Raw genomic sequence first — 23,970 nt, 5'->3', positions numbered from 1 at the left:
GATGGAGCTCACATATGCACAGACTCCCTCATCACCACCTCACTGGAAGTCCCAATTAAACACAGTGTGTTACATACTTGTTGATTAGAGGCATATTTATATAGCCACAAATTTCATACATTATTGAGAAATATAAAGGACATAAAGATGCTAAGGGACAAGAGCTCTCAAATTCAGCTACTAATTTGGTTTACTTCCATTCATATAAAGGTTTCTTAAGTAACATAGATTTAGTGTTAGATTATGTATAATAACTACAAAGAGGGGATGTTTATGAGACAAAATTAATAGCAATTGGTTTTTTTATACTTTTAATAATTTTATTCATAAAATTAGGCATTTTAGCTTTTGAAATAAACAATGATCCATTATGGATCAAAGCTACTAGAAACACTAATGTCATGTACCATATTATACAGTATGCTAGATGCAGTAAATGAGCAAACGATGCATATTGTGTAAGTATCCTACTCTCTCTTATATAGCACAGAGGAAATCAAGTACTGTATTGTTAAATTAAGACCAAAGTTAATCTCAGATATGTAAAATATGCAGTATGTATTAGGGAATTTCCTATCTAATTTTCTTTATTCCTTGGTGAGTTTTCAAACAAACAAACTTCGTGTTTTGTTATCTTGAGACAAAAAATGATTAAAAAGTTTCATAAAAAGTTTGTAATGGAAAAACTAAATTGAGAAATAAAAGAATTATCACAGTAACATGCAGTAATTTTCAGATATCTTTTTTAATCTCTACATCAGGGGTCCCCAACCCCTGGTCAATGGACTGGTACCCCGCCGTGGCATGCCAGCAACTGTTCTGCACAAACAAGCAAAGCCCCATCCGTGGGATGCAGGCAGCACAAAAAACCACGCACTTTCCGGTCCGAACTGGTCCCTGGTGCCAAAAGGTTGGGAATCTCTGCTCTACATGGTATTTTTTTGAGCTCCCTATTATTTTTTCGGCTTGGTATTTCAGTTTTTGTCTCTTTAAAAAAATCTAAACAAACTAATTTTAAAGTTGTTAGGAATATTTTTATTACTTTTGAAATGTACTATCTGAAACCAACCAGACGTAACTGGCCTATAGAGCGTATGTTATACACAGACCATACAAATAGACTAATATAAATAGTTCATAGTTGTTTATCAAAATATGGGGGTCTGCAATTAGAAAGAAACTTTTTTCTGTTATGGTTGACTTGTGAAAAGTAGTTTCTTATTGGAAGACAATATTCAAAGAAGTTAGAATAATAACTACAGAAAAAGTAGAAGAATTGAATTTTTATATAGTTTTGAGGAAGATAATTATTAACTTTTTTGGGGGGAGTTATAGCATTCTTATCCCTGGCTGCAAAATTCAAAATTACTGAAAATTAAAATGTGTAGATAATCTATCATTGAATAATTGGTATGCTAAAGTATGATCAAATGGTAGTACAGATGGAAAAATGTATTAATGAAATTCCAATACTGACTTCTGAGAGGAATTATATTTTTTATCAGATCTGGAAAGATTATACAAGGATGTTAGTAATAATTCTGATAAATAGAGTATTATGTATAACCTATAGTTGAATAGTGAGATATATTGTTCTGTCTATTATCTAGTACTATACTCAAGTTTCTTCTTGCATTACAAAATATTAAGAATGAAAAAATAATAGACAATAAATATCCAAATAATTAAAATAATCTAATTCAGTTTATATTTATTTTATTAGATTTAACCCCATATTTATTTCTTAACTGATAGTTAACATAAAAGGCTACAATTATGGAATATGGAGCTGCTGGCTACAGTTAATCCTCAAAAGCCATACAAGTGATATTTATATGTGCTTTAAGAAGGCCATGAGAGTCACAGCTATCCATGCTTCAGAGAGTAAACTATTCCAGAGGAGAGCTGCTACAGAAAATGCTCACCTTAGATCATTTCATACACAAATCCTGCCCAAACAATTAGGTGTTCCCTAAATGTCTGGGCAGCGTAGGCAGAAACTATTAGAGAAAAGCAAGTCCCTAAAATATCCAGACCTCAAGCCATAGAGGATATTATACGTAGCAAGCAGCAACTTCAATTGCACTTGGAAACCTAGTGGTAAGTGGCGTAGCTTTCGTGGCAGTACTGTGATTTGAACATTAAACATCCATCTTGCTGCGTTCTGGATTAGTTGAAGTTTGTGGGTGATGTTCTGATACAGCCCCACATATAGCAAATTATAATAGTCTAATCAAGAAGGCAGAGAAATGAATAACTATATCCAGTTCATTCTGTTCCAGGCTGCAGCTGGGGCACTAGTCAAAGCTAGACAATATTCCTTCTGGCCACAGTTTCCACTTCTTTTTGAGTAGGAGCCTTGAGCCCAGGAGAAGATCCAGATCTTCTAGGACAAGGGTGTCAAACTGCCGGCCTGCGGGCTGGATGCGTCATGCTGAAACCGTGCTTACCCCATTGCTGGCAATGGAAAAAAAGTCGCGATATGTCACAACACGTCACATGACGTTGCGAGTTTGACATCCCTGTTCTAGGAGAATACAGAACCCATTAACAGCCAAAGATACAGTTGTCCCTCTGGATCAACAATTTCTACTTGTTTGAGATGAGTGTCGACCTGTTTTCTACCATCTTGGCCTCTGCTGCTTCCTGAAATCATATCATGACTTCCACCACATTTTCCAGTGAGCCTAAGTGGAGATGTATGTCACCTGCATGTACAACTATCACTCTCTTCCATGCTTTTATAGGAAGCCCTTGACCATACTTTACATCACTAAGCAATGTGGTCATAAAGCAAGATGTCATGTGACTACATTCCTTTTATTTTGTTCACTAAACTTCTTTGTCACCCATCTTGCCTAGAGGCGACATTTATTTTGTGATTCTGCCTGAAATAGGATTAGAAAATCAGCAAGTTCTAGTCTACATTGTGGTCTTGGCTATTTTTCACAGAGGTTTACTACATTTCCTATCACATGCTGTTTCATTATTTAATATCTTAGTATATAATATTATTTCAGGAATGAGAAATGTTTTTTTAAATAAAAATTTCCAGATCATTGGGGGGGGGGAGAGAGAGAGAGAGAGAGAGCGCATTGTAAAATTGGGGTACAAGTTAGGCTCAGGTTACACTACATGAATATAGCATTCATGGATAAAGAGCAAGAATAAGGGTGACTATTGGAAGTAGTGTCTAGATGAAAGCAATATTAAAGAAATATTACATGTTTTATGTTAAAACATCAAAAGTACTTCTAGATTAAGCATTTAAGTGTCCCCCCATCATACTGGATATTTTGTTTCACTAGTTTTTCACATACACCTTGTTTTTTTACTGATGCTACATGCTATTAAGGTTCATCTATTATGAAATGGTGATTTCATACAGTATTTTAAGCCACAGTCACGATTTAGTGCAATATGCAAACTGCTAGTTGACTTTATTCAGAAATTTTTAAAAATCCAGAAGAAAGTAGTAGCAAATCATTTCGAAACAGACCCAGTCATCAGCTAGGAGTCAAATTTGGCTCAAGTACTTTTTTTATAAATCCATCACCACTCTGACAGTTCTTTCTGAATCAGTTAATTCATTCGGCAAATATTAGAAGTTAGTTTTTTTTTTATTATGAACAATATCTGTTTTAAAGCTGTTTCGGATTTATTAGTGGTCTATACAATGTGCTTAGCTTTTCACTGTCAAAAATAATTTGACGGTATCATCTGAAAGTCTCAACAAATGGCAGGAGCTGCTGTAACTGGTAGTGTCTGTACTTGGATGCTAAGCAGGGCCAGACCTGAAAACTCTGAGCTGGATCCTAGATAAGAAAGTTAGGACATATTATCAGAACAGGGGTCCTCAAACCTGACCACTTTAAGACTTGTGGACTTCAACTCCATATTAAGAGAAATATACACAGTACATTAATATATTTCATTTATATTGTTAACAGATACTTTAACATTGAAATTAACTTAATTTAGCTTCTGAGTGGCAGTAACATTCTTGTAACTTGTTCAGAGAATTAATTCATTTGCTTCTAAAAAGTTTGTTTTAAAGGAAAAATAGGCAAATTGTGGGGCTGTCTAGATGGGAGAATTGATCTCATTCACTGTATGCATTTTAATTGATTGATGGTTACCATATTAAAGAGGAGATTTATCAAAGAGGTTTATCAAAACAAAAATAGGGAAGAGAATAGATACTTTCTCACTACTTCAGCATTACTAATTACTGTTTTCTTAGATCAAGAATGTTTATTCCAGAGATCTTTAGTATTAGAGTGATACTTTTATTTATTGCTTCTAAGACACTCCAGTTGCTGCTCCTGCTGCTAATTTATACTCAAATTCTGCAGGCCAGCACTGAGATTGAAACAGATGATTGCTGACTAGGGAAGGAAAAGCAAAAAAGAAAGAAAGAAATCCACCCAGCAAATCTCATTGCAGTTCTATGCTGCAGCTGTATCCCACAATCCCTTGCACCATTTGCTGCAGTCTTTCAGCACAGATTGAGTGAGAAAGATGCACTAAATAAAGATTGATTGGCTGGAATCCTTTAGGGGTCTCCCACTTGTCTGTGACCTGAACAGGAGGAAAAGAGAGAGAGAGAGAGAGAAAGAGAGAGCTTGACTGGGCCTCCTTTTTTCATTAATTTTCTCCCTGGAATGGAGCATTGTTATCTGAAGCAGGAAGTATGCTGCATCTCCAGTAATGACCACAAACATACCAAATTTCTAACAGCTTCAAACGTGAGACTTTTAAACTCTAATATATTACTATAATTATGACTGGCTCTTTTGGACAACTGCAAGAGACGACTGCATCCTGGAAAAGATATCTTGCTTGGTATTGCATTGATTAAGCTCAGTTTTTCATGAAGATGGGTATGTCTTAAGCATTTATGGTTATTCAGCTAGCATGCTTTTTGTCCCTCTTATATATTCCTACTCTTTAAAAATGATACTGCATGATTTATAATTATGTGTTCTTTAAACAAAAATGGGCTATAGTGAGTAAAAGCAATGAGGAAAAATAAATCTGTAAGGAAGAAACACCTGTGTCTGAAGATGCTTAGAACTGTTTTCTGAGAAATAATTTATATTTTACTCGTGGTTCATAATAGTTCTGGAAAGGAAATCTATTGATTTGATAGTTTTTTCTCTCAAGTAGTAGTGTTCAATTTGTGGAATTCCACATAGCCTGATTTTTGAACCAGTGTTCATATTGTAAAAATCTCGTATTTGCCTAGAGATTTGACAATTATGTTGTAAATGTTGCTTCTGGAAACCTATTCATGCATAATATGTGGTTTAGAACCTGAGTTTTGTGAATCGTTGATCTGTATGCGTGATTTAGTTTTCTCTTTGAAAGCTTAAGGGTAGCAGTAGTTGGGCGGAGCCCTGTTTTTATTTGAAAATGCTGTGCAGTTTGAGCAAGCTTGGCTATTATCCTTATAGGTTTTTTTTTCACTTGATAGAATTGTAATTCTAACATATAAAATTCATTTTGTTGAAATGTATAAATAATAATTGCTTGGGTCTTCATTGTATCTTCTGTTTCAGATGGGTGTGGCCACACACTCTTTCTTTGTGATTATTAACAAAACAATATTTTTATGGATCTTACATCATAGTCACCAGCATTTTATACATGTATTCTTTCTATGTATTAAAAGCTATTTTGATAAGAAAGTATTCATTTAAAGCAAGAGCATGATGTCATTTTCTGAAGTGATTTTAATGCTAATGCTAGTTCCTTATCAAAGAATACATTATTTTGAAGGCTGTACTCCAGAATTAGGTTAACAATATGTTTAACAACTTTTTAAGGGCAGCTAGTACGTGTATAAAATTGTGAAGTTTCATTTTTTTCTATTTTAAAAAAATGTAAAAGGAGCTTAATTGCTCCTGTTTGTAAGAAACAGATTATTTTCAGAATTATTTACAATGTGATCATGCAATTGTTGGATATTCAAAAATGAAAAATATAGTACCTTAAACATAAAAAATAATTATTAACTTAAAAGGTATACTTTTACAAAATATAAGTTCAGTAAGAAATCATTGTGGCATAAGTGTTTAGATCGTGGAGATAACGAATTATTTTTTCAAACACATTAATTATATTCAAGTCTTCTAATCACATCTTAAACTATAGTTAAACCATTCAAAATAAAGTATGATTTGATTCTAACATGAAAGAATATGTTAAAGTGTACATATTAAGCAAGAAATAATTGCCTGAGGACCGTGGTTTATTCTTACAATCAGATTTAAAGGACTAAATGAATGCAGTTATTGGTCACATTTAGACATAACTTTAGCTTAGTGCCATGGGTAAAAGTTACTTATTGCTAGCCAGGCATGCATTCAGGTAGCCCCCACTTAGTGACTACTCATTCAGTAACCATAAGTTGTGACATCACTGAATGAGTGGTACTTAGGACTAGTCCTCAAAGTTTCAGCCATCACTTCACCCTGATCATATGATCACAATCATATTTAATATGATCACCATTTGCAACTTTACCCTCTTGCTTCCCACAAGCAAAGTCAATGGGGAAGTCAGCAAGGCATGCATTCAGGTAGTCCCCACTTAGTGACTACTCATTGAGTAACCATAAGTTGAGACATCACTGAATGAGATAAGGTAAGGTAAAAATTCACTCTAGTAAGCCTCCCCCCCATCTGGCAGCATCCACTGTCAGCCCCAAAATTGTTTGTGCATGCCACTGCATTTGCCTCTCATCTAGCAGGACCCACTTACCTGCCTTCTAGCCTGCTTGTGAACAGTCTGGGAATTGAATTTCCTGCCAACATCCTCACTGACATGGTTGTTGGAAGCCAGCCAGACATTGTGAGTGGGTCCTCACTTAATGACCAGTGAACCTTGCTTAAGAATATCATTGGGCACTGCCAGGACTACTGTTTGCTAAGTGATGCTCTCACATGGCATTGCACTTTACAGCCACATCATTTAGTGACAAAAACTCTGGTCCCAATTACCATTAAGTGAGGACTATCTGTAAACTTCTATTTGGAACAATATTTATTAAAAACTCATTCAGAAGGGGGGAAAAAAGATGATATTACCCCATAACTGAATTATTCAGCCAAAACTAGCCTTGGTATATTTTTAGTGTGGTTTCTTTGTATTCTGTATCAGTGAACATAAAAAGAATGAGGAAGATATTTTTTTCCCCAAGGGAGTTTTTTCCATAATTATTTCATGCAATCCTAAAACAAAAACTACAAAAACAAAAATTGCTATCATTCTTGCATTTTCTGCCTTTTTCATACTAAAAAGGGCTTTGTTATACTATTTTATTCTGTTATAAAGTTTTCCACTAGTAGTTATTTCTGTGCTAGGATTTGCTCTTTTTGAATTCTGTCTTAGACAAATATGTTGGCTTTTATTTTAAACTAACCAGTATAATTGAAAAACACAGGTGGAGCCTACTTTTAGAAAATTCTGTGTCGCCTCTTCTTAGTGTTGCTCAATGTTCCAATTTCCATCACCATTGTTGATGGATGCCGAATACTGGAGCGATGCTGGATTCATATATTTATCTAAGATAAATAATACAAAGGTATATTTACCAGGTGCCAAACACCCTGTTCTAGCAACCTGTTCTTTTTCAACAGTGTTCTGATATTAAAATTGTACTTTGACTGACAATTCAATTACAGAATATATGGCAAAGTAAACAACAGCAAATTAAAAACAAAACGGACAATTGAAAAATGATCTATTCACTCCCAAATTGGTGATTGTGGCTAAGTTAAAACAATATAGGGCATTGTATATTGTTTGAGCCTATACTAGAATAGGACCAATTTTAAAAAAGTTATGCTAAATGAAAGAACATTTAGTACATCAACAGTTCCTCTTCCATTAAACATAGTAACTTAGGACAACAAATGTATATATTTTTGTTACTAAGTTTATATTTCTGCATGTATGATTACTACTTATTTACAGTTATTCAAAAGATGCTAAGTATTAGAATAAAATCAAAATTAAAATCAGAATTAAGATTAGTAAGATTTAACAGCATTGAAAAAAACTAGGCTAAACACATCTGAATGAGCGAAGCAGAAAGCGCTTGGAGAAAATGTGAGAGAAGGGTGAAGGAATGAAGGAGAAAGCGCTTGGAGAAAATCTGCTGATTTCCTTCAGGGGATGCCTTTTTTTCTCCCTCCCTCATTACAAATATCTTCCCGCCACTCTGCTCTCATGGCTGTGTGGCTCTTGTCCAGCAATTTACAGTGGCCTTTCAAGCCATGACCACCGGCAGCACAGCCGCCAGCCACGCTGGAAGCCTGTCTCCCTCCTCTTGTCCCTTCCTGGGCACAGAGGGAGGGAGGGAAGAAGGAAGGAAGGGACAATGAAAGGGAGGGAGGGAGGGACAATGAGAGGGAAGGAAGGAAGGAACGGGCAATGGGAAGGAGGGAGGGAAGGAAGGAAGGAAAGAAGGAAGGAAGGAAGGAATGGACAGTGGGAGGGAGGGAAGGCACCCACCGCAGTCCCACCCCCTCCAGCAGAGATCCATGGATCCCCCCACAGCCCTGCCCGCACCCTCCAGAGGCTCCCCGCAACCTGAGTGACGTTGAGCTGCCCATGTCCCCACGGCCATTGACTTCACTTATCAAAAAGTTGCAAAAGGTGATCACATGACCCTGGGACACTGACCGTCATAAGTATGAATCAGTTGCCAAGCATCCGAATGTAAATCACATGACCCTGGGGATGCTGCAACAGTCATAAGTGTGAAAAATGATCATTAGTCACTTTTTCAGTGCTGTTGTAACTTCGAACAGTCACTAAGTGAATTGTTGTAAGTTGAGGACTACCTGTACTTTATCACTTTATTCCTTTTTTTTGGTCAAGTTTTTGACACCTTGCTAGACGACTGGTGGTACTCAAATACTAGAGCCACGTCCACCCAGTGCGCCAGACCCACCTGGCACCCGGCAATAAGTGGGTTTTGGGTTGCAGTTTGGGCACTCGGTCTCTAAAGGGTTCGCCATCACTGTGCTAGGTAGAGCCAGGAAGGTAAGTCTGTGCAGCATTTTGCAAACTAAAACTAGCAGGAGGATTTATATAACATCTGCCAGTAACTTCTTAAAGCAGCTATTCTCAAAGAATCACTTGGCTCTCCTCGGTACTCCTTCAAATCTTGCCATAACTCCTTTATAGTGTTGTTGCTGATAGTTCCCATTATAGATGCTGAGCTTTTATTTAAGTGAATGGATTACACTTTTATTTTGATATGCTATTTCATGCAGTTTTTCTGGTGCTGAGGTATTCTACATTTTGATTTTTTCAACAAAGTTTTTATATTATTAGTTTCTGGAGAGAAAATTCTTTCAGATTGTTTCTCTTTATACAGACTACTCTGAGATAGTCTTTAATGTAATGCAGTTATTAGCAGCTGCCCAGATTTTTGATTTAAAAAAATAATACAATAGTGTGCTGCCTTATTTCTAAGGGCAAAAAGTGCTTCATGTTGCAGTAAATAATTATTCAGTCAGGATAAAGAGCATCAAAGTTCATTGTTAGTAGGAATTACGTATTTCTTTAATTTTAAATACCTTGTCATTTTTTAAAAAAACTTTCAGCAGTGTGCAGGGTGAAAAAGAGCAAGATCCATATGTCAGTAATCTAGGATGGCCAGTGAAGGCTCCAATATCCCAAGCCCTGTCGTGCGTCAGATTGACAAACAGTTTCTGATCTGCAGCATATGCTTGGACCGTTACAAGAATCCCAAAGTGCTCCCATGCCTGCATACCTTTTGTGAGAGGTAAGTGTTTTTTAGTGTCTAAGTCAATCCATTGAATCTGCCTGGATTGTCATGTCAATGACTTCTCCCAGGGGTTTAGGCTTACCTTTAATATAGTAATAGTAAATTGTCAGTGAGGTAGAAAGGTTTTCTTAAAATTACAAAAAATAATAATAAATAAAAGAATAAATACTCCTTGGCTCTTTTTAACTTTATCATTCCCTTTTTTGATGTATTTTCATGATGCCTTGACCATAATCAGTTTATTGACATGAAATAAATTATAATTACTTAAATGAAATAGTAGAAAATGACTGTTCTATTCCATCTTGGAAGTCAATTGCATTGATAGTAAAGTTTGTTCCAGATACTCAGAATTGAAGCCTTGGCAACTGTTCTGCACTTAAAAACTTAGTTTACTGTCAGTGCTGCTTTATGTCCCTGGCAGTACTGCTGTCGTTTCCATGTTAAATGAAAAAGTAAAGGATGGTATTTTTCTTACATTAATTTCCATACAAATAAAAGCTACATTTAAATCATATCATATACTGAGAATGTTGTGAGAATATTGTAATTCTACCTGAAAGTAGAAATAATATTTCCTAATCTTTGTGTGTTTCATCATTTACAAGGTTTGATGGCATTTGCAGTTTTTAAAAAATGAATACCTGTCATATGTCCACAACATAATTTTTCTTCCTATAATATTTAAAACAGTCTCTTAAGATTGTGTTGTATTATATGAAATCCATTCAGCTCTAGCTGAATGCCTTAGGCCAGGGGTGTCAAACTGCCAGCCCGTGGGTCGGATGCATCATAGCAAAATCGCGCCCACCCCATTGCCGGCAATGGCAAAAAAGTTGCGACATGTTGCGGCACGTCACGTGACGTTGTGAGTTTGACACCCCTGCTTTAGGCTATTACGGGCAGATTTAGTTTAGCTTTATCTTTAGCTGAAAGCTGTACCAAGGTTGATTTTTACCTGTGGGAAGAGGATTTAAGCCTCTTTGTGACCCAGGGTGTAGGGAAGCAGTGCAAAAAGATGAATGTGCTTTAGGCTCTAAGGCAGCTTCTCTCAATCTGATGCTATGCAGGTGGTTGGCATGCTGGCTGGAAACTATGAGACATCTCAAAGGCACTTTGGAGTAAGGAGTATGTTCATCTTTTAAACATTATGCATGTGTGGATATGATTATTATAGCAAATATTTATCACACACAAAATCACCAGAATATCATAAAATTTTAATACAAGTTCTTGTATATTGCAAGATACATGAGTTCTTAGACTTTACAGGGTTGCTAGATTTTTAGGATGCTATGTAGTAAGTGCCTGTATTGACCTCTGTGGTTTTGACTTTCTTTGGGGTGTAGTAAATCTGAGTATATGAAATATTATTTTCTTTGATTCCTTCAAAGACACCTTCCTTCTGTTTCACCTTTTTAAGGTCTGCAGTATTTCATTACAGGTAGTCCTCAGCTTATGACAGACCAGAATTTCCATCATTGCAGTTGTAAATCAAGTCAGAGCCAGTTTTACAACAATTTTTACCACGATAGCTGAGTGAATCATTATGGCTGTTAAGTGAGTCACACAGTCATTAAGCGAATCCAGCTTGACCAGTGGGCATTTTTGGCCATAAATTGGATCAAATGACTGCAGGATGCTGCAACAGGTCATAAACCAGTTGCCAAAAACCCAAATTGTGATCATGTGACAATGAGAGTAATGTGATGGTCAGATGTGTACAGTTTGTAGCTTTTACCCAAACCTTTCATAACTTTAAACTGTTATTAAATAGTTACAAGTTGAAGACTATCTGTGTACATTGTCAGGGGACTACAAATTTTAAATGGTGAAGAGTTTTACCTCTTTTTTTTTAAATGAATTAGAAAATTGGGAATATGAAGCAATACTAACAATTATTCAACTTTTTGTTATTCTCATTAGGTGTTTACAGAATTACATTCCAGCTCATAGCTTAACCCTTTCTTGCCCAGTGTGCCGCCAGACATCTATTCTTCCAGAGAAAGGGGTTTCTGCACTGCAAAACAATTTCTTCATCACCAACCTGATGGATGTCCTGCAGCGAACTCCAGACAGCAGTATTGAGGAGGCTGCCATCTTGGAGACTGTCACAGCTGTAGCTTCAGGGAAACCACTTTCCTGCCCCAATCATGAGGGAAATGTAAGTGGATTTGATTCCTGTGAGGTTTATTGTTGAAAAGAAATGGCAAGGGTTACTATCGGATTAATTGAACTCTGAGATTAAAAGTGAAAAATTACTGCTTTATATATAAAATTGATTTTGGTAATATTTTATTTTCCACTGTGACCATATAGTTCATAGGTACAGATATTAAATGAACTGAGTTGGAGGAATTGTGTGCACACACATGAGAGAGTGTTATATTAATTCTTTTATACTGTATTTATTGAAAGACAAATCTGTCTCCTTCATCTCTAGGAATACTTTCCTACTTTTGGTCTGCATAATCCTTGTTCATAATGTATTTACAGATCTGTATAAAATATGTACACTTCATTACTGTAAATTCCAGGTCTGGCTGTAAGAATAAAACATACTTGCAGAGGAGCAAACTGGCTTTAGGGAAGGCCAATCTACCATTGATCAGTGTCCAGTACTTCCATCATTTCATTGAAAAATACTCCTCCCGTGATACTACCTCCCTTTGTGCTACTTTCATTAACTTCAACACATTTGATTCCATATCCCAAGCTAAATTGTGGGACAAACTGGAGGCAGCCTCAATTGACTAAAGTCTATCTCATTTAATATTTATGCTACATGAAGGGCTTCAAGGTGCTATGGAAACCTCCTTGGTATCTACTACAAATAGTCCTGAACTTACGACCGCAATTGAACCAAAAATTTATGTTGTTAAATGATACATTTGTTAAGTGAGTTCTGCCCCATTTTACAACTTTTCTTGCCACAGTTGTTAAGTGAATCGCTGCAGTTGATAAGTTAGTAACCTAGTTGTTACTAACTAGTAACCTAGTTGATTTCCCCATTAGCTTTGCTTGTCAGAAGCTTGCAAAAGGTGATCACATGATCCTGAGACACAGCAAAGGTCATAAATATGAACCAGTTGCCTAGCATCTGAATTTTGATCACATGGGGATGCTGCAAAGATTGTAACTATGAAAAACTTTCATAAATCACATTTTTCAGTGCTGTTGTAACTTTGAACGGTCACTAAATGAACTTGTAAGTCGAGGACTACTTGTATATTCTTTAACTTGGGAATTTTGTTCATTTGATTATGTATATGATTATTAATATTTAAAAAATAAATTCAGGAGCTAATATGTTGCAAAGCATTGGTTTCCAGCATCTTCTTTGAACAATTGAATTTGCTATATAATTTCACTAGGTGCAGCCCTTTGTGAGAGGGCTGATTTAACCATAGGGACTAGCAAGCTCCAAGATGTTACTCGTTTGCTGCAAACCATCTTAAGGATTAGTGTGTCATCTGAATTGTTCTTCTCTGTGGCGTTTAGAAGAAACACAATATTAAAAAAATCCTTTTTCTATATATGATATGATTTTATGAAAAACTTAAAGCCCCTTTATTCATTGAAGTTCTTTCTTTTTAAGGAAGTTAAACAGAAATACATTAATGAAATAAACATCATTTTGATAGATGAAATACTTGTTTCTTTTTCTATTGAACTGTGAGAAAATCTTGGTTGTATTGGCGTTCCCACTGGTGTAGTTTATTTTAATCTGCTCTTGCCTGAGAAATGTGAGAACTAATGCACGCATTCTGAATCTGATAAACTTTAAAACATCAACCTAAGCAGTTTATATTACTTTGTGTTAAATGTGTTTGTGCCAGAAATATGGGGCTCATTAATGCAAAGCTGATACCATTCTGATTTGTATTGCAAAAGGTATCAGTAATGCTTCAGGAATTTATGAAGTAATTTAATACTCCTAAAGCACAAGACACAACTGTTTTATTTAAAACTGAAGAATGGAGAAAATAACTCACTGAAGAGTAATTTGTTATGCTTTAAATAAGAAACTCTTAAGATGGTATTTCTGTATACGTAAGTATGGGATAAGTTTCAATATTATTGGATGTTATTATGCATAACTATTTCTATATAATTATGCTAACTCTGCTGGAAATGGTTAGTGGAACAAGAAGAAGGGGCATATACTACTAAAATTCCTGTGTCTGTTTGTAATATTCAATTGGGTGAAACAATGCATCCATAGAGCAACGTTTTTTAAATTAATGTACCTCAACTGCCCTAACTTAATTAATGTATCCAAATCTGGGATCCACGTCTCCATGTGATTGAAATTTGGTAAAACTATGGCTGCTTCAGTCAGCCAGGATTGTCTCTAATGTCTGTGTGTATTGACCCATGTAGTATGTCTGTATTATTATTATTAATCCTTTATCTTCTTTAGTTCCCCACTCTTATTGATATTATGATTGTCATTATTCTGTTACTTTACATCTACACTGAAAGCTTCTGCACTGGAGACAAATTCCTTGTGTGTCCAATCACACTTGGCCAAATTCAATTCAATTCAATTTCCAGTGCTTCCTGCCAGCTTCCTACAAAGAAAATCAATAAGAAAGCCAGCAGGAAATTCATTCCTGCTCCCACTGCTTTCCCCCCTCGCCCCATGGTTATTGTGTTTCTTTGTTTAAGTAAGGAAATATATCTGAAACAATGACCCCATGGGTTGTGGGTTGTCTAGTTTTACATAAAATAATTTTTGACTTTAGTTTTTGTTTTTATTTTGTGTATATAATTTGTAAAAGAAATGTTACCAGTATAAAATGTAAATATTATTATGCATACTAGCTAAGAATTATTTATTGAAATGATATTGAAATGATATTGAAATAATAATAATAATTAAAAAAAATTAAATAACTGCCTGTCTTATGCTGGACTCTGGGTGACTCCCAATGATGCCCCATTGTATTTAGTGGAATTTACAATTTAGGTAAGTAAGTATACAGCTGTGAGCTAAAATTCTAATGCTCTTCATATTTACCTAAGCACAAGCCTATGAACACATTGAGCTTTACATTGGAGTAGAGGTGCAAGAGAAGACCATGTCAGTAGTAATAAAATTGAATGTTTATAGCAGGTGATTGTTTTAGTGACCTTAGTCACTGTGGTGAAAGCTAATTTGGTGTAATGTTAAAGGTCCTGAGCTAAAATTGGGAAACCATGGATTTTAATCCTGATTTGGAAAAGCTAGCGCAGGGATGTCAAACTTGCAATGTCACATGACGTCATGCGATGTATTGGGACTTTTCCCCATTGCCCGCAATGGGGTGGATGCCGTTTCAGCGTGACGCATCCGGCCCACGGGCCCACAGTTTAACATGCCTGAGCTAGCTGGATGACTTTTAGCCTAGGAAGGAGGCAAAGGCAAACCACTTCTGTAAAATTGCCTAGATTTTTCCAGGCAGTCATTAGAATCATGACAAACTTGAAGGCAGAGGAAAAACTCCTCTTAATAGGGCAGAGATCTCCAACCTTTCCAGGCTCACGGCCCAGAGGAAAGGAGAGCAGCTTCCAAATTGCTGCACACACACGTACGCAAACGGGGCCGCATGCACCACTGTGGCACTAGTGGCCCATTTGCACAGGCGCAAACGGGCAGTGCACACCCACCCGGTGCTAGCAGCCCCGTTCGCACATGCGCAAATGGGCCGCACACATCCGCCCTGCACTAGCGACCCCGTGTGTGTGCAAACAGGGCCGTGGGTGCTAGTGCAAGTGGGAGGAGTGTGTGCGCACACATGGGTGCACTGGCCAGCCATTTCTGTAGCCCACTGCCCAAGAGGCCATGGCCCGGCCCATAGATTGGGGACCCCAGTAATAGGGTATTTACGGGTATAGTGTGGGAAATGATTGAAAAATAAAATTTTATTTTTGAAAGCTTTGAATATGTAGTATATTTAGAACTAGGGTTAGGGTTAGGGTCTATAGACTAGAATCTATTACATGATTAAACTGCCCCAGAAGATGCTTTACTTGCTTCAGAAGAAAAAAAGGGAATTACTTTGGATTTAACTAAACAGTCAGTAAAGATTAATGATCAAATTAAAGCAAAAGTATACAACCTGGGTATACCTCATGTAGTTTCCTCCATCCACTTTTGGCTGTGGACATCAAAGCTGTTCCAAATATTGCCCAGTGTAACAGAAGGGAGAAAAGATTACACACACTGGGAATTTTATTTGCATAATTAAATTGTAAATATAATATTAAAACTAATTCGGTTTACTTTTTTTCAGGCTCCATTTTTTTGAGTGTTCCTGAATGATTCTTTCCTCAGAATTCAAATGCAGCCCTTTGCTAGAAAAATATTGCGTGTCTTTGATAAAAATAAATTTTCATTGAAATGTATCATTTAAAGAATTAGAAACCTGAACACTGGCATTCTAATAAGAAGAAGTTTCTTTATTTTTAATCAGCTGATGGAGTTTTACTGTCAATCCTGTGAGACAGCCATGTGCCAGGAATGTACAGTAGGAGAACATGCAGAACATCCAACAGTTCCTCTTAAGGATGTAGTAGAACAACACAAGGCTTCTCTTCAAACACAGTTAGATGCTGTGAACAAAAGGTGAAACTATGAAACATTTCCTGGTTATAGAATTGCATGTTAATTTTCTCCAGCTTGGAACCTTACAGATGAGTAAGGGTTATACTTTCCAGAGCATGTGTCTGGGAATTCTAAAAGTTTGACTCTCACATATCTAAGGAGCATCATGTTGGATATGTCTTTTCTGAAACATAAAAACAGAACATTATTTATGACCATTTGAAAATGTTACTTGTGCTTTCTTGAGAGAATGTACAAGTCCTTTTACTTCCTGGTCTTTTCACTTTCATAAAGATTTAGAATGTTTATAAAGTGCAATAATAATCTTTTTCTTTGTTGAAAATTTAAAATACCAGCCTGGATTTATTATACTTATTCTTCTTTTCCTTGTTTAGAGAATAGTCAAGTAAATGCTTAGATTCTTAGAAGACATTGGTAGTATTCAGATATTGTCAAGCTAAGGTTTTTTTAAAGGTTTTTTTAAATTATCTTAATTAAATTAAATTTAAATTATTTAAATTATAATAATTAAATTATTGTTATCTCATCTACCCAAATTTTCTAATTGCAGTTTAAAATAGGATTGAATAAATTTAGTTGACTGAAGGGTTGTATCAAACTTCAAGGTGCGTATTCTAAAACTAGGTGGAAGAAGGCAAGACTTGGTCCAGAAATAGTAATTTACAGGTAGAAAAATGCACAAAAGAACCAAACCTTTGATCCTATTTATCAGGGCCCATGTAAGAAAAACTGATAGGTGGTTTTTTTGGGCCCCAAATTTAAAAGTTAGTGGCAAAAATGCAGAAGAATAAACAAGCCAACATATTGTAAAATTTATTGACCACCAATAAACAAGCCAACATATTGTAAAATTTATTGACCACCTCTAGATGTAATTATAGACCAGAATTTTTCAGGATTTTGGCTCATTGGGAATGAGCAGCATGCTGTTGTTTGCTGTATAATTATTCCATTGGGTTCCTGTTAGTAAGAATAGTTAAACAAACCCAGATGGTTTGATATGGGAGGACAAACCAGATTTCTTAGTTCCTTGTAAATGATATGTTACAGGCAGAACTGTCTGTTTTTGTTTAATGCCCATGCTGAAAGGAAGAGACAAGTGGAATCAATTATGTATTGAGCACAAGGATGCTGCTTGTTCTAAGTTAAATGGAAATTTTAATGAATTCTAGCTTACAATTGCAAGTGAAATAGTTCAAGATTCCTTTACAATTGACAATATTTGTATTGTCTGAAAATTATAATGCTAACAAAATTTTAAAAACCACATGTGTATATAAATTAGCATAGCCCTGAAGATCACTAAGTTTGTATATGTTTCACATTTTGCTCTAAGCTACAGTTTACTGAATGTTTATAGTTTTATTGGGTTCATACAAAATACTAAGATATAATCGAACACATTCTGTTTTAGAATGATCTGTAAATCCAGCGAATATTTGTGTACAGCTTTTAACATTAGAAAAGTCAGCATCCAATCTACATTTATATCTGTTTATTGATAAACTATTATATATTATTCATGGGAAAAGATTAAAAGTTCTTAATAGAAAGAATGGAGAAGTAAACATCTAAAGGTCAGATCTGTAACATAGGTAGTCCTCGACTTATGACCATAACTGAGCCCAAAATTTCTGTTGTTGAGACATTTGTTAAGTGAATTTTGCTCTATTTTACAACCTTTCTTGCCACAATTGTTAAATGAATCGCTGCAGTTGATAAATTAGTAACACAACTGTTAAGTGAATCTGGCTTCCCCATTGATTTTGCTTGTCAAAAGGTTGCAAAAGATGATCACATAACCTTGGGACAAAGCAATGGTCATAAGTATGCAACCGGTTGCCAAACATCAGAATTTTGATTACATGAACATGGGGATGCTACAAAGTCATAAGTGTGAAAAATGGTCATAACTCACTTTTTTCAGTGCCATTGTAACTTTGAGCAGTCACTAAATGAACTGTTGTAAGTCGAGGACTGCCTGTACATTGCATTCAAACATAACATTTAACCATGGCTTGGCACTATGTGTGTAGGGTCATTATGATTGAGTATCATTCAAAGTTTAATAATTGTGTAATGATATGTCTTATGAATGTTGAAGGGATATTGTAGGATTGATATTTGAAATGTTAACTGCTTGTTTTTAATAGGCTTCCAGAGATAGATACTGCGTTGCACTTCATATCTGAAATTATCCATCAACTGACCAACGAAAAGACCAGCATTGTAGATGAAATTCATTCCACTTTTGATGAACTCCAGAAGACGTTAAATGTTCGCAAGAGCGTGTTGCTTATGGAACTGGAAGTGAATTATGGCCTTAAACATAAAGTAAGAGCTCTGTTCTCATCATTAAAATATTTCTCAGTTTTTAATGACTGTATTATATCGTTAGGAAAAATGACTGATATTCATATTTCCTTTAATGAAGGAAACCATAGAAAATATAAATGTGTCATAAAATAGCAATACCAGTGAAATTTGTATTTTTCCAGTTTGTTTTATTATGTAAAATCTAGTGTCTTGTACAAATAAACAGCTTCAGAAACATTGTTCTAATATAGGTTGAAGGAAGCTGTAATTGGAGATGGTTTAATCAGAAGTTTCCAAATTGGTTGGTTGCTATTTTTTGGGAACTCTTTATTTTAACAGACATTTTGTGGCAGTGTTATTCAGTATGCTTTTATGTTGACTCAAACAAATATGATGTGATTTTACTCAGTTTTGCACTATTAGATATTTCCCTGAGATATTAAAACTTGCCGATAGAAGTGCTTTTTGTTTTATTACTTGGAACTTCAATGAAATAACCATAGTATTTGCTTTTATCAAGGTCTTGCAGAATCAGCTTGATACTTTATTGGAGGGACAAGAAAACATTAAGAGCTGTAGCAATTTTACCGCCCAAGCACTCAGTCATGGAACTGAAACAGAAGTGTTACTTGTCAAAAAGCAGATGAGTGACAAGCTAAATGAACTGGCAGACCAGGAACTCCCTCTTCAGCCCCGTGAAAATGATCAACTGGATTTCATAGTAGAAACAGAAGGACTGAAAAAATCCATTCATAATCTTGGTACTATTTTAACCACAAATGCAGTGGCTTCTGAAACAGTGGCCACAGGTGAAGGACTTAAGCAGACTGTGATAGGGCAGCCAATGTCAGTCACCATCACAACCAAGGACAAAGATGGTGAGCTCTGTAAAACTGGAAATGCTTATCTCACAGCTGAGCTGAGCACACCTGATGGAAGTGTGGCAGATGGAGAGATACTGGACAATAAGAATGGCACTTACGAATTTCTGTACACTGTCCAGAAAGAAGGGGATTTTATTCTGTCTTTGAGACTGTACGAGCAACATATTAAAGGCAGCCCATTCAAACTCAAAGTAATTAGGTCAGCAGATGTATCTCCTACTACTGAAGGAGTTAAGAGACGTGTTAAGTCTCCTGGCAGCGGCCATGTGAAACAGAAAGCTGTAAAGAGACCAGCTAGTATGTACAGCACTGGCAAAAGGAAAGAGAACCCCATTGAAGATGATCTAATCTTCCGAGTAGGTAAGGAGTGCCTCTATTTTAAATTTTCATAGACTGCTGCTGCTTATAGCTGCAAACAGTGTTCATATTATTATTTTAGACTTGTAAGGACTTTGTCTTGTTACAAGGATTTTCTTGCTAGTTGTCCATTGTAAATAGTCTTTCTCCAGCATGACAAATGGAGAATCCACAGATGGGTTGATCTTGCCTTTCTGCCCTAGAGACTAAGTCAATCAACCTTTGCCACACCTCTCTTCCTCCAGCTAGGAATCCCCAGTCACGACTTAGTCTTAGCCCAAGAGAGACATGGTGAAGATTGGCTCTTGTTTCTAGCAGAAAGACAAAACTGTGGATTTTCTCAGGTTGTACCCTTCCCTTCCCTTCTCTGCGCTGATAGCGCTGATTTTCAAACCGCTGAGTGTCAGAGCGGTTTTGTAGGCTTCGGCTGAAGCCTCGAGCTAATTATAGCTTCCAGGCAGGGCAGAAGTATAGCGGTTGCCATTTTGAGTGCCGCTTTTATTGTTCCTGAGTGGGGGGGGGCTCCCTTCCAGCGAGGGCTGTTTAGACTCAGAATCAATTTTGGCAGAATTCAGTCAGCATTTCTCAGCATGACGATGGAGAATCCACTCCCCCCCCCTTGGATCCATCCTGTCCTGTGTCAGGGGAATTTGAGCCACCACCTTGTAAAATCATCAACTGCTGCGCCTTCGTTGTGACTGGGGATTCCTAGCCAGAGGAAGAGAGGCGTGGCAAAGGTTGATTGACTTAGTCTCTAGGGCAGAAAGGCAAGATCAACCCATCTATGGATTCTCCATCATCATGCTGAGAAAAGGCATTCAGATAAGACAATGCCCCTTCTCCTTTCATTTCTCTTGGGAAGTTCCACATAAGTGTTTTGCATCAGTTAATGATTAATTCTGAGTATGATTCCTCTCATGATATAATTTGTTCCTGAAGTTAGATCAATGCATTTCAGTTGCTGCTCAAATTTAGTGAAATTACAACAATGTTTGTATTTCCTTTACTGCAGTTTTCCAGGCCTTTTAGGTGATCCACAAATCCTTTGGCAAAAATTCTTGCCTTACCACTTTTTGTTTTGAGCTCAAGCAAACTGTTATATAGTTTTACATATAACTTTTAATAAAATAATTTTAGCATCCTATTCCTGAAATTTACGTATCTCTTTAAATATACATTACTTAATATGTGTGCTTTGCCCTTAACAACCAGCCTATGTAGCAACCATGAAAAGAGCAGTTAGTTGTAGAATTGCCAACAAGCTATCATTGCAACTTCAGAAAGACGCGTTTTTAATGAAAGAAAGGGATAATAGTATGGCATTTGGGAAGCCTTGGGGAGATTTCAGTATAGATCGGGGTAGGGAACCTTGGCTCTTTTATGACTTGTGGACTTCAATACCCAGAATTCCTGAACCAGCCATACTGACTCAGGAATTATGGGAGTTGAAGTCCACGAGTCATAAAAGAGCCAAGGTTCCCTATCCCTGGTATAGATTGTCCTCACTTAACAATGGCAGCTGGGACCAGAATTTCCATCACTAAGTTATATAGTTGTAAAGCACAATGTCACATGACTGTGCCACTTAGTGATAGAAATTCTGACAATTCTTGTTTCTGTTAAGTGAATAACCACTGGTCATTAAAGGCGGACATGATGTGATCAATATTTGCAATTTCCTGCCAGCTCCCCCATTGACTTTGCGTGCAGCAGGCCAGCAAAGAAGATTGCAAATTATAATCATGTGATCACAGAACCCTGCAATGCGCCCAGACCATAATCACATGACTGCACATCACTGTATGGCTATAAGTACCATTCATTCAGCACCTTTGTAAGTTTGAATGTTTGCTGAACAAGGAGTTGTTAAGCTAGGACCACCTGCATTTTTTTTACATTTTTTTATAATGACTTTTCCCTCATATAACTATTATTATTATTATTATTATTATTATTATTATTATTATTATTATTATTATTATTATTATTATTATTATTTATTTATTTATTATTTATTATTTATTATTTAAATTTATATTCCCATTGTAACAGCCTTCCAGGATGTTTTTTCCAGATCTTGCAAATGCACACAAATACATAGAAACTTAGTTGTTGCAGTAGAGAAAATATTAGAGATGGAATGACATTAGAGGCTCTGATGTGGTACAGGTAGACCTCAACTTACAACAGTTCATTTAGTGACCATTCGAAGTTACATTGGCACTGAAAAAGGCTTTGAATATACATTACTTACCACATTATTACACGTAAGTGATTTACATGACTTACGACAATTTTTCACACATCCCCGTGGTCATGTGATCAAAATTCAGACGCTTGGCAACTGACTCATATTTATGATGGTTGCAGTGTCCCGGGTCATGTGATCACCTTTTGCAATCTTCTGACAAAGTCAGATTCACTTAACCGTGTTATTAACTTAACAACTGCAGTGATTCATTTAACAACTGTTGCAAGAAAGATCATAAAATAGAGTAAAGTTCACTTAACAACTGTCTCACTTGGCAACATTTCTATTTTGTTTTGTTTTAGGTACCAAAGGGAGAAACAAAGGGGAATTTACAAACCTTCAGGGAGTAGCTGCATCTACAAATGGAAAAATATTAATTGCAGATAGCAATAACCAATGTGTGCAGGTACAATTTTTGGTTTGTTTCTCCATTAAAACTTTTTATTAAATGCACAGGACTCACAACATGTATTAAAAGAAATATACATCTAAAGTACCAAAATGCTGTGGAATTAATAATTACGTTAAATTTGAAATATAGCTCAAGTTGGAGTTAATACATTACATTCTGCTTAATCCCAAGTGTAATTAGACTACTCCTGGCTGATATGTAGAATTACAATATATGTCTGCTCTTTTATACAGGTAGCCTTCAATTTCTGACTGGTTACTTAGCAATTGTTCAAAGTTATGATAGACCCATCAAAAGTTATTTACAACCTGGATTCAAAATTCTGATGTCCCCCCGCATCATATGACCTTATTTGGATGCTTAGCTGCCAGCTAACATTTACAGCCACATAACTGAAATTACATTTTTGCCAGAAACTGGCATTTACTTCTTGTTTCTGGAAAAAAATGCCTTAAATTGCCAAGTTCGGAATATTTTGGAAGAGAAACAGCACAAATGTCTAAGAATCTCTGGTAAATTGGGGGCTGTTGACTCAAGGAAAATTGATGTCTATCCTTTTTTGTAAGACCTTATTCAGAATATACATTTTTTCCCCCTGCATGAAAATGTGCACTGCTAATGTTTACCTTTTAAGCAAATGTTACTGATAGGGAAAAAACATGAATAAAGCTGTTCATGATAGGGATAAGTTATTGATAGGGAAAAACATGAACAAATCTATAAGCCTAAATAATTTGAAATGCTATTTTTCCTGGTTATTTATTCACTTACTCAGGTCACTATACTTTGGGATACTAATCCCACAGCAAAAGAATATAAGATGGAGACCATGAGAATTTCCTGAAATTTGGCCATGACACAGTTCTCACTGATCTAAAACTTTTGTAGGATTTTTTTTTTTAGGTACATAATGAACATTTTATATTTAAACATATTACTTTAGTTTTGATGGCTGCCTTACCTGTCCATAAGCTGGTTGTATATTGGGACTTTAATCCATCACACTAAATCAGTGCATGTCATGAATCCACGGGACACTTCTGAAAGCCACTTGTAGTTAGTGCTATTGGCTTGTAGTTGTTTATAGTTCTTTCTTCTACTATAGCAGTGGTCTTTAGAAGATACCTTGGTTCACCAAGTAACTTCACAATTTTCTCTTCACTTATAGTTTTCAGCATCCCTCCTGAAGTCTTTGTCTTTAAATTGTTTATCTAAACATTTCAATAGCTCTGTATCACTTACTGAAAAACCAAATGCTTGAATCTAGCATCTTCTAATAGATAACCAATTTACACAGTACTAGTATCTTCCAGCACATGTCCTTATAATAATAAA

At 36.0% G+C, this 23,970-nt stretch overlaps 1 protein-coding gene across 1 annotated transcript in view; it reads left to right on the top strand.

The window, feature by feature from the left end:
* Nucleotides 1–23,970, top strand: part of TRIM2 (tripartite motif containing 2) — a 41,262-nt gene that overhangs the window by 5,772 nt on the left and 11,520 nt on the right. The window contains exons 2-7 of the mRNA XM_015825652.1: nucleotides 9,621–9,802; nucleotides 11,732–11,969; nucleotides 16,264–16,415; nucleotides 18,569–18,749; nucleotides 19,252–19,975; nucleotides 22,526–22,629. Coding sequence (XP_015681138.1) covers nucleotides 9,669–9,802; nucleotides 11,732–11,969; nucleotides 16,264–16,415; nucleotides 18,569–18,749; nucleotides 19,252–19,975; nucleotides 22,526–22,629 — 1,533 coding nt within the window. The 5' untranslated portion in view covers nucleotides 9,621–9,668. The remainder of the gene's footprint in view (nucleotides 1–9,620; nucleotides 9,803–11,731; nucleotides 11,970–16,263; nucleotides 16,416–18,568; nucleotides 18,750–19,251; nucleotides 19,976–22,525; nucleotides 22,630–23,970) is intronic.

This window comes from Protobothrops mucrosquamatus, unplaced genomic scaffold (genome assembly GCF_001527695.2).
Source record: "Protobothrops mucrosquamatus isolate PMUCROS unplaced genomic scaffold, P.Mucros_1.0 scaffold_201, whole genome shotgun sequence".
NCBI lineage: Eukaryota > Metazoa > Chordata > Lepidosauria > Squamata > Viperidae > Protobothrops > Protobothrops mucrosquamatus.
The sequence above is the reverse complement of the archived record's forward strand: the minus strand, read 5'-3'. Positions and strand labels throughout refer to the sequence as shown.